General features: G+C 55.0%; 5 protein-coding genes across 5 annotated transcripts; 2 read left to right on the forward strand and 3 right to left on the reverse strand.

The window, feature by feature from the left end:
* The first annotated feature begins 707 nt into the window (after window positions 1-707).
* On the forward strand, window positions 708-2,525 carry J3D65DRAFT_593577 (myo-inositol transporter). The gene is made up of 4 exons (XM_066797812.1): window positions 708-937; window positions 990-1,724; window positions 1,769-2,172; window positions 2,219-2,525. Exons 1-4 carry the CDS (start codon window positions 760-762, stop codon window positions 2,492-2,494), a joined length of 1,593 nt encoding a protein of 530 aa, XP_066652244.1. The 5' UTR covers window positions 708-759; the 3' UTR covers window positions 2,495-2,525.
* Window positions 2,526-4,345, reverse strand: J3D65DRAFT_633519 (uncharacterized protein). Its single transcript, XM_066801126.1, has 3 exons — window positions 4,188-4,345; window positions 2,665-4,110; window positions 2,526-2,619 (listed from the first exon to the last, which is right to left on the reverse strand). The coding sequence occupies exons 1-3, from the start codon at window positions 4,308-4,310 to the stop codon at window positions 2,533-2,535; spliced, it is 1,656 nt and encodes a 551-aa protein (XP_066652245.1). The 5' UTR covers window positions 4,311-4,345; the 3' UTR covers window positions 2,526-2,532.
* Window positions 4,346-4,520: 175 nt separating this feature from the next.
* Window positions 4,521-5,140, forward strand: J3D65DRAFT_557965 (uncharacterized protein; the record flags this gene model as incomplete). Its single annotated transcript, XM_066797339.1, has 2 exons — window positions 4,521-4,984; window positions 5,038-5,140. The coding sequence occupies 2 exons, from the start codon at window positions 4,521-4,523 to the stop codon at window positions 5,138-5,140; spliced, it is 567 nt and encodes a 188-aa protein (XP_066652246.1).
* Window positions 5,141-5,466: 326 nt separating this feature from the next.
* J3D65DRAFT_593587 (helicase C-terminal domain-containing protein) lies at window positions 5,467-8,391 on the reverse strand (the record flags this gene model as incomplete). The annotated part of the gene is made up of 4 exons (XM_066797813.1): window positions 5,467-6,369; window positions 6,425-7,944; window positions 7,999-8,121; window positions 8,238-8,391. 4 exons carry the CDS (start codon window positions 8,389-8,391, stop codon window positions 5,467-5,469), a joined length of 2,700 nt encoding a protein of 899 aa, XP_066652247.1.
* A 255-nt stretch (window positions 8,392-8,646) lies between these two features.
* On the reverse strand, window positions 8,647-11,566 carry J3D65DRAFT_633523 (uncharacterized protein; the record flags this gene model as incomplete). Its single annotated transcript, XM_066801127.1, has 2 exons — window positions 10,685-11,566; window positions 8,647-10,626 (listed from the first exon to the last, which is right to left on the reverse strand). Coding segments are annotated over exons 1-2 (2,270 nt in total), but the record flags the coding sequence as incomplete, so codon positions are not given.
* Between the last annotated feature and the right edge of the window lie 502 nt (window positions 11,567-12,068).

A 12,068-nucleotide genomic window follows, 5' to 3' on the forward strand; every position in this document is an offset into this window, starting at 1 on the left:
TGACGCAACGTTCCGTGCAAAGAAAGCAATCGTGCGCCGCAGCGAGCTCGAGCTGAAGGCTTTTCATTGCCGAAAGGTGGGACGACCAAACCCCAAGCGCGAGGAGAGATTGCTGCGCGTCAGGGTGGAAGTGGAATTCATTCAGCGATGCCAGCAGGAAGGTGATTGACGATGGGAATGCAAGGAGCAGTTATTTCCCGCTAGCGCCTGGCGGCTCCGGGAGACGGACGGGAAAGACTGCCTTTTATGACGAACCCTGCTAGACAGACGTGGCAGGTTTCCAACGACCGGGGAAAATTTCCCCGACCATGTTGACGTGCATTGCCTGTCCAACCAGGACGCTTCTTCCAGCCCTAGTCCCACACGATGGACCGAAACGGCAACCATCCATGCATCGAGGCGAGCCGAGCCAAACAGTCGACCCCAAGCTCCAACAACCACATTCCGGCCAATCGTCTCGTGCGCTTTGACAACGGCACCTGGGACCTTCCATCGGGACCACAATTGCGGCTCGTCGAGCGCCAGTCCGGGGTTGTGGTGGGACAATCTGGGGAAAGCTGGGGTAGAATCTGGGGTAATGCGGTGTGGACGAACAAGTCCCCCGCCCTCCACGTGTATAAATAATAGACGGGTGCAGCCCTGATGAACTAAGCGGTTTCTGGGCCTTTACACGCGGGATCCCAGCATTGTCCATTTCGAACCTTTCCATCAAAGTTTTTGGGTCGCGTCCGTCGCTCTCCGACACTTGTCCACTCCGCCATGACGATGGATGCCCAAGGCAATTCGATGGATATCAAGAAAGACGATACGATACGCATTGAGGACGTCAGCAATGGCGACTCTTACGGGTTAATTGACGACTCGATCGAGCAGACGGAGTGTGGGAAGATGACGTGGGTGATTTGTATTGCCGTTTCGATTGGCGGATTTCTTTTTGGTGAGCCAAACTCCAGTGCCGTATTCTCAGATCCGGGACCAACGTGAGACAGGCTACGATACCGGTGTCATCTCCGCTGTGCTCGTAACAATCAAACAAGACCTTGGGCAGGACTTGTCGGCCAGCGAGCAAGAACTCATCACGTCTCTCACCTCGGGTGGTGCCTTTGTCGGCGCCATGATTGCCGGCTGCACCGCCGACAAGTATGGCCGCAAATCCGGAATGTATTTTGGCAGTGTTCTCTTCACCCTTGGTACAATCATCATGGCCACATCCTACAGCCTCGAGCAAATGTGTGTCGGACGTTTCGTCGTCGGCTTGGGCGTCGGAAGCGCCGCCATGATCATCCCGCTTTACATTGGCGAACTGGCTCCGTCGAAATACCGCGGCAGAATGATTGCTTTTGACAACATGTGTGTAACCTTTGGTCAACTCATCAGCTATTCCTTCGGAGCCGGCTTTACCGACGTAGCCCACGGATGGAGATACATGGTAGCGATCGGTGGTGTTCCTGCGGTCTTGCTGGGTTGCATCATGCCCCTCTGCCCCGAGTCCCCTCGACAACTGGTGAGCCATGGAAAGCTTGAAGAGGCCGAGAAAGTCATCAAGCGCGTCTTTCCCCAGGCAACGGACAAACAAGTCAAGGACAAGATTCAGCTTATCCTCAACAGCGTACACGAAGTGACTGCCGCATTGGAAGACAAGAGCATCTGGTGGCAGTTGAAGCAGCTGTTTTGCGTCCCAGCAAACTTTCGACCGCTCATCTCGACTTGTGTTGTAGGCGCCGGTAAGTATGCTGACCCTATCTGTGAGCCATGCTCATTCGATTAGTTTCGCAACTGGGAGGCTTCAACACTCTCATGTACTACTCGGGTACAATTTTCGGGCTGGTAGGATTCAACAAGCCCACGGTCGTATCCATCGTTGTAGGCGCAACCAACTTTACCTTTTCTCTCTTCTGCGTCACCATTCTCGATCGCTTTGGCCGTCGCAAGACAGTCTGCGTCTCGGCTCTCGGCATGTCGTTGTCACTCGTCGTTGCGGCTGCAGCGTTCCATTATATCCCGGTCAACAAAGACCTCAAGATTGAAACCCAGAGTGTTGGCTGGCCTGGATACCTCGTCCTCACAACCATCATCATTTACATTGGTTTCTTCGCCTCCGGAGTCGCCACCATCACCTGGGTCGGAACAGAGTTGTTGCCTGTGGAAGTTCGTGCCTTGGGTACCATGACTGTAAGTCGAAATGATGATTTGGAGACCGTGGCTCACACCTAGACAGAACACTGGAGTAGTCTGGGGCTGCAACATCATCATTGCTTCCACTTTCCTTTCGATGATGAAAAATATAAGCCCAACGGGTGCTTTCGGCTTTTATTCTGGAATTTGTTTTCTCGGGTGGCTTTTCGTTCTTGTTGGATACCCCGATGTTACTGGTATGCCCCTGGAAACGGTGAGAGAAGTTTACACACACGGCTTTGGCGTCAAGTTTGCGTCGAAGCTCCAAAAGGAGCGCAAGTTTGCAGAGAGAAATGGCGCGCTCATGACAGCGGCCTGATGCGGGGGATAGCCTTTTATGGCTAATCTATAGCCTATTTATACATCTTCGAATTGCCTCACCAACAGACCCTGCTGTTGAAGGTGCTCCTTGACTTGCTTGACGGTGTACTCTCCACGGTGGAACTACATCTGTTAGTAATGTGGTGAGGAGTAAGGGGAGTAACTTACCATTCCCGCACCAAGCGCAGCATCAGTTGGCGTCTTCTCAAACACCTCGGCAAAGTGGCCAGGGTGACCAGCACCACTGCTGGCAATGACGGGAATCTTGATGGAGGCCTTGACGTCATTGATCAACTCGAGGTCAAAGCCGCTGTTGGTGCCGTCCTTGTCGATGCAGTTGAGCAGGATTTCTCCGCACCCCATGACCTCAACAGCCTGTACGAGCTGTATCACGTCAAAGTCGCGAGTCTCCCGGCCACCCTTGATCGTGCATGCATACCAGCAGTACTCTTCTCCGTTGGGGCCAGGAGTGGAACTCTTGACGGTGTGGTGAGAGGTGGCTTCGGGCGAGCCCACGTACTGACGCTTGGGGTCCACGCTGACGACAACAGCTTGGTTTCCGTATGCCGCGGAAATGGTCTCAATGGCGGTAGTGCCGGCAAGAGTCTTTCCGCGAGCATAGTACTCCTCAGCCGCGGTAACGGCATCGGAACCAATGCTGACCTTGTCCGCACCCGACTTGAAGTACATGGACGCAATGTCCAGTGCAGATACCTTGGTGCCATCCGTGTCCACAGTGTCGCGGATACCACCGCCAATGGTAAGAGGAACGAAGACGGTCTCCGATGTCCGTCGGAGAATCTCCAGCATGGGCGTATCAGCGACTGGGCAGTTGCGGAAGGAAGTAATGTTCAAAAAGGTGACCTCGTCTGCGCCTTGTTCGTAGTACTTTCTTGCCATGTCCACAGGCTTGCCCAGGTTCCGAACAGCACCACCAGCATCGACACCGTCTTTCTCTCTGACGTCATATTGGTCTCCCTTGGTGACGACGAGGTCTCCTTGGTCATTTGTGCGGACATCCAGACAGGCAATGACACGACGAGTGAGACCTTCTCTTGCAGCTTGGGCAGACGGCTGCTGCGGTAGCTTGGTCACCTGCTGTCCGTCACAGAATGCCTTGAGGACTCTGAGACCAGCGGCTCCACTCTTTTCGGGGTGGAACTGAGTCAAAAGCACATTGTCCTTAGCCAGGGCACCGACAAACTCCTCGTTCCCGTACCTGGCGGTAGCGACGGTCCATCCTTTGCTTTCAAGCTGACCCTCGACGTAGGGGAGCGCGAACGAGTGGACGTAGTAGTACTTGCTGTCCGGCCTCAGACCGTAGACACTGTCTCCAGTGACGTTGCCCGCCCTGGAGGTGTTTGCCGAGTTCCAGCCAATGTGAGGGACCGCCTTGTCCGAGTCGTCGAAGCGCTTCAAGCTACCAGGAACGAGGCCGATGCCCGAGACCTTTTCACTCTCTTCCGAGCTGTCGCAAAAGGCCTGCAGACCGACGCAGATGCCCATGGTCGGCTTGCCCGCGGCAATGTGCTTGCGGATGGGTTCGATGTAACCGCCGTTGCCAAATAGGGTCAGACAGTGGCCAAAGTGGCCGACGCCAGGGAAGATGAGTTTCTACGGGGAATTGGCCCATCAGCTCTGCCATTGCCATGAGTACAAGGTTCTTGTGAGGGCCACTGTCGTAAACATACCTCGGCGTTGGCGACATCTTCGGGTTTGCGGACCCACTCGACAGTGTATCCGACTTTTTCAATGGCATTGACGAGAGAGCGGACGTTGCCCGCGACATAGTCGAGGAGGTGAACGGACGGCATTTTGGTGGAGGGGCGAGTTGGTGGAGAGAGCGGCGAGACCACTGTTGATATAATTCTTGACTCACGCCCGCGGGCAACGACTTTTCTGCTTGCCCTACGTTATCGATAACGAAATTTCCGCCGCAGAATCGCCTCAACACCAAGAGACATCACGGCGGTCTGCTACCTCCCGACACTCTTTCACTCCGACCATCCACCACATCCGCCACCATGGTCCGCAAGCTCAAGCACCACGAGTCCAAGCTCCTCCGCAAGGTCGACTTCACGACCTACAAATCCGACAACAACCACCGCGACGCGCTCGTCATCCGGCGCTACGCCATCCAAAACCCGTCCGACTACACCAAGTACAACCGGCTATGCGGATCGCTGCGACAACTCGCACACCGGCTCTCGCTACTCGATCCGGGCGACCCGGTCCGCCAGAAGCATGAGAAGCTGCTCATCGAGAAGCTCGAGGACCTGGGCATCCTCGGCACCGGCGAGGGCAGCCGCAAGCTGAGCGACGTCGAGCGCAAGGTCACTGTGTCGGCGCTGTGCAGGCGGAGGCTGGGCGTCGTCATGACGCGCCTGCACATGGCGGATACGGTGCAGGCTGCCATCAAGTTCATCGAACAAGGCCACGTGCGCGTTGGCCCGGAGGTCATTACGGATCCGGCATTCCTGGTCTCGAGGTGCGTCTTATTGTGGATTCAATTCTGGCGGCGACTGACTGATTCCTGTGCAGAAACCTTGAAGACTTTGTCACTTGGGTCGACTCTTCCAAGATCAAGCGCAACATTCTCAAGTACCGCGACCAGCTGGACGACTTTGACCTAGAGAGAGCATGATTGCGTTCCTCCCGGAGCACGAAGAGGGCGAGGAACAAATGGGCATTTCAAGGCGTTTGGCGCACGTGGGAAAAAGGATGGAGCATCTCAGGGAAAAGATATCCAACAACAATATCATCGCATATTTGTCGACACAACATGAGAAGACTTGCGCCGCTTTTCAGGGAAATCAACGCGGCCTGCGCATTCACCAACTTCTAGCCGGCGTGCGTTGTCAGGGACTGATTGGATATTCTAGAGCCATGTCCGACCTCCGCACTCGTGTTCATCCAAAGCCAGCTACAGGCGAGTAGACACCGCATTCCTGCAATAAACTAATCACCGTCCTACCCCTTCCCCTCAAAGAAACTTCTCACACCCCTCACCACCTCCCCCACACCCCTCCCCTCCCTCAAACTGCCCCTAATCCATCCCGGCAACTTCTCCCTAATCCTAACCCCATCATACCGCCTATCCAGCAGCAAAATACTCGCGTAATCCCCTCGATGCCGTATTGCACGCCCGACACACTGATTGACAGCCCGCATACACGCATTTTCGTAAAACTCCCTCGCCGCAGCTTTCCCCACCTCTCCCTTCCCCTGTCCACTACTCAAGTCACTCCGCTCGACCGCTTTCTGCGACACATACGCCATCTTGGCGCGCCACTCGGCCGAATGTGCGTTCGGAAATGGCAGACCGACGACGGCAACCCCGCGGCCTAGCGCGTCGCTGAAGTTGATGCCTTCGGAGAGCGACCCGCCCACGACGGCGAGCAGGAGTGCTCCGCGTCCGCAGCCGCTCGTCACGGCGGAAGTGTAGGCGGCGAGGACGGACTCGTTGGACGCGGGTTGAGCTTGAGACAGCTGCTGATGCGCAGCTTTGGCTTCGTGGAAGACGGGCTTGACGGCGTGGAGAGCGTCGAAGAGGGAGGGGGACGACGACGACGATGACGGCGCTGCAGCGTGCTTCCACGCCTTGACGCACTGGTCCAGGTACGCGTAACTGGGAAAGAAGACGACGACGCCGTCGGGTATCGCCGAGGCGAACTGAAGAATCGCCAGACCGAGGTCTGCCAGCATGGCCGGCGCGTTGCGCTTCTCAAAGGTAAACTCGAACGGCGCGCCGCTGGGGCCATGGGTCACGGGCCAGGCGAGCAGGTTGGAGGGAGGGATTACGTGCCCGCAGGACAACGTCGTGATGCGCTCGCGCGGGAGGTACGAGAAGAGGTGCTGCTCGTAGTCGGACATCTGCGGTCGTCAGCTTGTTATTCTGCAATGACAAGAGGGTGCTTTGCATGCGTACGGGCGACATTGTTCCTCCTGCTAGTATCACGGCGCGCGCCTCTTCGACGATTTCGCGGAAGTGGTGTGTCGGGTCTAGCAGCATGTACTTCAGACACGCACCCAGACTGTCGTCGTTTTTGGCGTAGAAGAAGCGACCTTCGGCGGAGGGATTGAGCAACGCAGCAAAGAAGCTCTGAACATGCGTCAAGACGGGTACATGCAGACTGGGAGAACTCTTCAGCTGCTGAGGTCGAGCGCCGCCGCTCTGATTGTTGGCCTGCTCTTCCGCGTGCACAATGTACCCGTCGACCTTGCGGGCCAGCTTGCTTTCCTGGAGATAGCGGAGGAGTTTGTACAGGTTGATCTGATCGACGCCCTTGCCGGCCATCAAGTCGCCCACCTTGACGACGCCCTCTGCATCTTTAGCCTGCGCAGCACTGCCAGTCAAATAGCCAACCAACGAGTCCAATAACCGCACAGTCTGCGCCACGTACACCCTATTCTTGCCCTTCAGCCGATTGCGGAATTTCTGAAGGTACGTCGTGAGCTGCGCCCGCGACCTCTGCAGCTGCGCCAGCGACACCGAGACTGAGTAGATGCCGGCGATCGAGTCCATGAGGTTGTGCGCCTCGTCGATGATGACGACGTGGTCCTTCATGCTGATGTCGAGCGCCTCGCGTGCCGACTTTTGCAGCAGCAGCGGATACGGCAGCGTCACGATTTCGCTCGGCTTGACGGCCGCGCGCGACGCGTAGTACGGGCAAATTCCCAGCTGCTTCCCCACGGCCCCTAGCTCCTCAATGTCGCGGATCTCTGCCAGTGCGTGGTCCCGAAAGTCGTGGACAACCGTCTCGGTCTCCTTGGTCGGCAGAAACGGACATTTGTGGTCTTGGGGTGTTCCGGGCTTCTGCAGGTCGAGGCACTTTTCGTTCACAGCGGCTGTGCTCCCCAGCCTGGATACTTTGGGGTTGATGCAGAGATTCTTTCTCGAGCCCAGTGTCAGATGCTTGAAGTCTTCTTCCGGCTCTTTTGAAACTTCGCAACCCGTGTTGGACTTGTCTGGCGGCTCCGTCGAGATGGCCGGCGGCATTTTGACGCGGCGCAACTCGCTGGCAAACTGTTGTAGCTGCGAGTGCGTCCGCGAGCAGTAGAAGATTTTCAACTCATCCGGCTCTTCAACATCTTCCTCCACTTTCTTCCGGTCGACGGGCATGCCGAGCTTCTTCATCAAGGCGACAGTTTCCGCTGAGAAGCCCAGGTCAGAGCTCGCCTTGCTTTTCGCCTTTTGGGCGTGCTCATCCTCGCTTTCGTAGTCATCCAGTAAAAAGCGAGCCTCGTCATCCTTCTCGTCGTCTGCTTCTGTTGTCGAAATCTTTTGCCGTTTGCGATGCGGCTCGCCGTTCGAGTGGCGTTCTTTCAGCTTGCGCTCTCTCGCGCGAACGCGAGCTGTTCTCTTTTCTAGCTGCTGTCGTTGGTGCAGAGCGGCTCGGCGTTTTTCCTCTCGGGCATGTTCAAGCATCCAGTCCGGTTCGTCATCGTCTGAGCGCGCGATCAGTTTGAGCGGTCGTTGCTGCGTGGATTACGCGTACAGACCTACAGCATCGACCGAGAGTCCTTCTTCAAACTTGACTCGCTTATAATTGCGCAGCCAAGTCAACGACCCGCAAATGAGACTGAGAGACTTTCCCTGTGCCGTGTCAGTATTCTGCATCAAGACTTGGCCTGCATAGCTCTTTTCTTTAAGGGACGGAATCATGGAAGAGAAAGAAAAGTCTCACCGTTCCTACGCCGAATTAGCCTCATGAACCTTTCAGCTCTCCAACATGACGCACCAGTCGGACTCTCGAAAATGCCAACCTGGCCTTGGTCGATGCACCGGTACAGCGCGCTCATAAACTGCGTCTGTATGTCATAAGGCTCGTAGGGATGATGAAACTTGCGAGCCTGCGCAGCTTCGAGGCCAGGGACATGGTTCGTGGAGCCCATCTGGTTTGAAGCGCGCGGTACTCGAAGAGGAAGGGATGCGAGGTGCAGAGAAGTGGGAATCGCGGGTGACGCGATTGGACGCGTCGCACTTCCGAGACATCTCCGCTGAATCGACATCTCCGGCTGATGGAAGGCCAGGCATCTCAGGCATCAACTCGAGTGCAACTACATCTCATCTTTCACGTCTTTGGCTTTCGATCTCCTTATTCGATTTGCTGGCACCTTCGCCAGTAACCAGCTTGGGTATGTTCTTCCCTTCATTCCTCAGTTCTGTAGGCCTGCTCCTGGCGCCTAGCCACGTTTTTATGTAGATTCGATCGACCTCTTGGATTCGAATTCGATGTTCACGGGCTCAGCGAACTTGGGCGCAAAGGATTGACCACTGCTGCTTCTGTACACAATACTTCCTTGTCGTTGTGCTTCGCTTTTTCCTTCCTTTCGGCAGTCAATAAGACTGAGCTGAGCTGGGCTTGGCGAGGTAGACTGTGTTGCCCCAGGGGTAAACAGCCAGCGTATAAACAGAGTATGCGTGGAGCACACACCCAGCCAACATCGACGTCGTCCAAGCCTTCTCTCGAGAAGATGTGAAAACAATCAAGTGAAGTGGAGTGTACAGTACAAATCCATCCACACAACTTTTAGGGTATCCATCTTTCGCCCCTCCTGCCCGTTCTCCAGGCCTTCCATGATGGGGGGCGAGAACATGCCATTCTACTCTTCTCATCCCTTTTCGCCATGTCAATCACAACTCCTGTCCTCTTCTACCTCACCGAAATCTTCCGCGTTGCCCTTGAATTTATTTTCCCACTTCCGCACCTTCCATTTCGCGCCGTTGACTGCCCCCTTCCTTCCCGACAACTCGGGCTTCTCCCCCGTGTGCTCCTCCCAAAAACCGTCATTCTGCAGCGAGGCAAAGTTCATGGGCCTCAGTTGGTCGCGCTCATCGGCCTTGCGCTTCTTCGCAACATCACCTGGGTGCGATTTTTTGCGCTTCGTGGGGTTTGTCCAGCCACGCACGATCTCGCCAGCTTTTGAATCCTTCGGTGTAGTTTCGGCCGGCAAGATGCCCGCCTCCATCCGCCGGCGCAGAAAGGCGTTGTAGTCGGCAATAGCGTCGGCATTCCGCAGCACAGCGATGCGGGGCTCCCATACGGCGTCGATGGTAGCGCGATCCGGGTGTGGCGTCGCCTCCGAGAAGAGGATCTTACCGTCATGACCGTATGGGGGGAGCTTGAAGCCCTTGTCGCTCTTCTCGTACTCGGCAATCTCGAGAATCTTTTTCCAGCCGCCGTCTATCTGACGAAGGACGTGGCTCTTCCTCTTGAGCTGGGCGTAGCGCTCTTTGTCGTTTCTGAGGACGAAAGCCGACTTGGGCGGTGGGGGTTTCCTGCCCAGTACCCTATTCCTGATCTCTTTTTCTTCCTCTTTGATGCGCTCAAGACGGGGCCGCCACCCCGGGCACATGAAGGCTTGCATCTCGCGTATGACGTACTCGCCTCTCCACACCCAAACGTTGACTCCGTCGTGCATTCCCGTAGAATATATCTTTTCCAGCTCGAAGGTGTTGGCGAGCACGTTGCCGCCCATGTCCGTCCAGATGTAGGTCTTTTTGTCCTGCTTTTCGCGCACGTACGGCGGTATCGGCCCGCAAATGTCAATGTGCCGCATGGAGTTGCGCTTTTCAAAGGGAAGACGCTCCTTGTGCGGGTCTTGGTAAGTGTAGCTCAACGGGAGTAAGCTTGGCGGGTCCTCGTCCTCTCCCTCTTTATTGAGCTTTTGCAACGCCCGATTGCGTGCTTCCAACTCTCTTTGTTGTGACGCCTTTTCGTACGCAATCCGCGCCAGTTGCCGCTTATACAAATCTTGCACGACTGCCTCGAGCGGGGGCGCCTTTTCCATAGGATCATTTTCCTTTGCCTTGAGCGGCGGCGCCTTTCCCGTAGGACCATCTCCCTGTTCAGGCCTGTAACTCTCCTTGTCACCAATCTCTTGTCCTTTCTGAGGCAAACCCGCCCTCTCGTGTTGACTTCGACGCAGCATCTTCCTGGCATCTCGAGCCCAAACCGCCCTCTCCTTTTCGCTTGGAGGAGCGTACCCTGGCCGTGTGCATTTCCAGAGAAGCTTCCACATGTCATTTTCAGACTTGGGACGCGTACTGCGGATTTGGACGCGCCAAAAGCACGTGGGGCCGAGGAAATTCATTGTGTACCTCAACTTTGGGGCATTCTGATTTTCCTGCGCTGAGCAGTCAGTGGGCGTGTCCGAGGATTGGAGGGGCTACGTAGAGACTCACCTCTGCCTTGCCTCCCCATAGCGTCAGCGCAAGCGGCTGAATCACGTCCTCAAACGGTCCAAATGGGATGATGTCTGGTTTTTTGACCACGGGTTTTTTCATGTCTTGTTGCTTCGTCTGTTTCTTGGCTTTCTTGGCCAGGATCTCTTCGAGGACTGCCTTCTCTATCTTCTCTACGTCGGCCGGACTAAGCAAGGGTTCGGACGAAACACCAAGCAGAAGTTTTTCGAGTCCCTCGTCCGCTACATGTCTGTCCGTCGCCACCTTCTTGCGTTTCATGGCCGCGAGCTTGGGACCTGGCACGGGTTTCCTGCCCAATCTCTCTGACTTGTCTGACTTCTCTGGCTCCTTTGGCTTGTCTGGCGTATCTTTCTCTGACTGCTTTGGATTCTCTGGCTCCTCTACCTTCGCGGGTTCTCCTTCCTCAGATGGTCCAGAGACAGGTACTTTAGGTTTCTGTTTGTCCTGTGCCTTGGCATCCTTAATAGCTTTCCACTTTGCCTTTGCCGCCTTCTTCGCTTTTATTTTCTCGTACACCAAATCTTGCCACCTCGCCGTGTGCGAAAAAGACCGATAGGATCCTGAAACTGGAGACAGGGGCTGTGAAAGAGCGGCGCTTGTCTGCAACTGTAGTCTCGTCGTTGTCGGATGTATGGGAAATGCCGTCGCGGCGGTGGTGGAAAAAGTGGCGCGAGTCGCGGAGGCTCCGCGGCGGCGGGCCGTTGCCAATGCTAACCTCCAGCGGGTCGGGAGGCGCGCGTGTGAAAGGGGAAGCATCCCACTCAGCGATCGCGCTGATTGCACTCGAAGATTGATGAGCGGGCGGGTGTGAAGACGGGAGCGCGAAAGACGTGGGTTCGATGTTAGCGCGAGGCGGCTGACTTTCGGAGGTTCTGCCGGCGCGCTAAGCAGGGGTCCTGAGCAGCAACCTATGTGCCCCTCAATTCACTACCACCCCTGAGTGGGCGTCCAAACGAACATTTTAGGCATCTAAATCAAGTTATTTAATAGATACCTACTAGTAGTAAGATAATCTACTTAATTTAGGCATCTACCTATATACCTAGGGGCTAAACCTGAGTTATATGTATAGAACTTAGTAATACTCTATAAAGTACTTATATACTTAATACTATAGAAGATACGCCTAATTTACTAGTACTAGTATAAAGAGTTATATATAAATTATTTAACTATACCTATTAAGCTTTTTATATAATTAGTAGTAGTAATAGTAGTAGTAGTAGTAGTAGTAGTAGTAGTTAGGTATAAGTTAATTATTACCTAAAAATACCTAAAATCTAGGGAGTTTTAGCCCCTAAGTGTGTAGGTAGATGCCTAAATTAAGTAGATTATCTTACTACTAGTAGGTATCTATTAAATA

This window comes from Phyllosticta citribraziliensis, assembly GCF_038025025.1.
Source record: "Phyllosticta citribraziliensis strain CPC 17464 chromosome Unknown J3D65scaffold_10, whole genome shotgun sequence".
Classification (NCBI taxonomy): domain Eukaryota; kingdom Fungi; phylum Ascomycota; class Dothideomycetes; order Botryosphaeriales; family Phyllostictaceae; genus Phyllosticta; species Phyllosticta citribraziliensis.

Excerpts from the sequence above, each read along its gene's own strand:
- J3D65DRAFT_593577 (XM_066797812.1), top strand. The coding sequence starts at position 760 with ATGACGATGGATGCCCAAGGCAATTCGATGGATATCAAGAAAGACGAT. Across the intron at positions 1,725-1,768 it reads GACTTGTGTTGTAGGCGCCG|TTTCGCAACTGGGAGGCTTC; the intron begins GTAAGTATGCTG and ends TCATTCGATTAG. Across the intron at positions 2,173-2,218 it reads GTGCCTTGGGTACCATGACT|AACACTGGAGTAGTCTGGGG; the intron begins GTAAGTCGAAAT and ends ACACCTAGACAG.
- J3D65DRAFT_633519 (XM_066801126.1), bottom strand. The coding sequence starts at position 4,310 with ATGCCGTCCGTTCACCTCCTCGACTATGTCGCGGGCAACGTCCGCTCT. Across the intron at positions 4,111-4,187 it reads AAGATGTCGCCAACGCCGAG|AAACTCATCTTCCCTGGCGT; the intron begins GTATGTTTACGA and ends AATTCCCCGTAG. Across the intron at positions 2,620-2,664 it reads CTGCGCTTGGTGCGGGAATG|TTCCACCGTGGAGAGTACAC; the intron begins GTAAGTTACTCC and ends TAACAGATGTAG.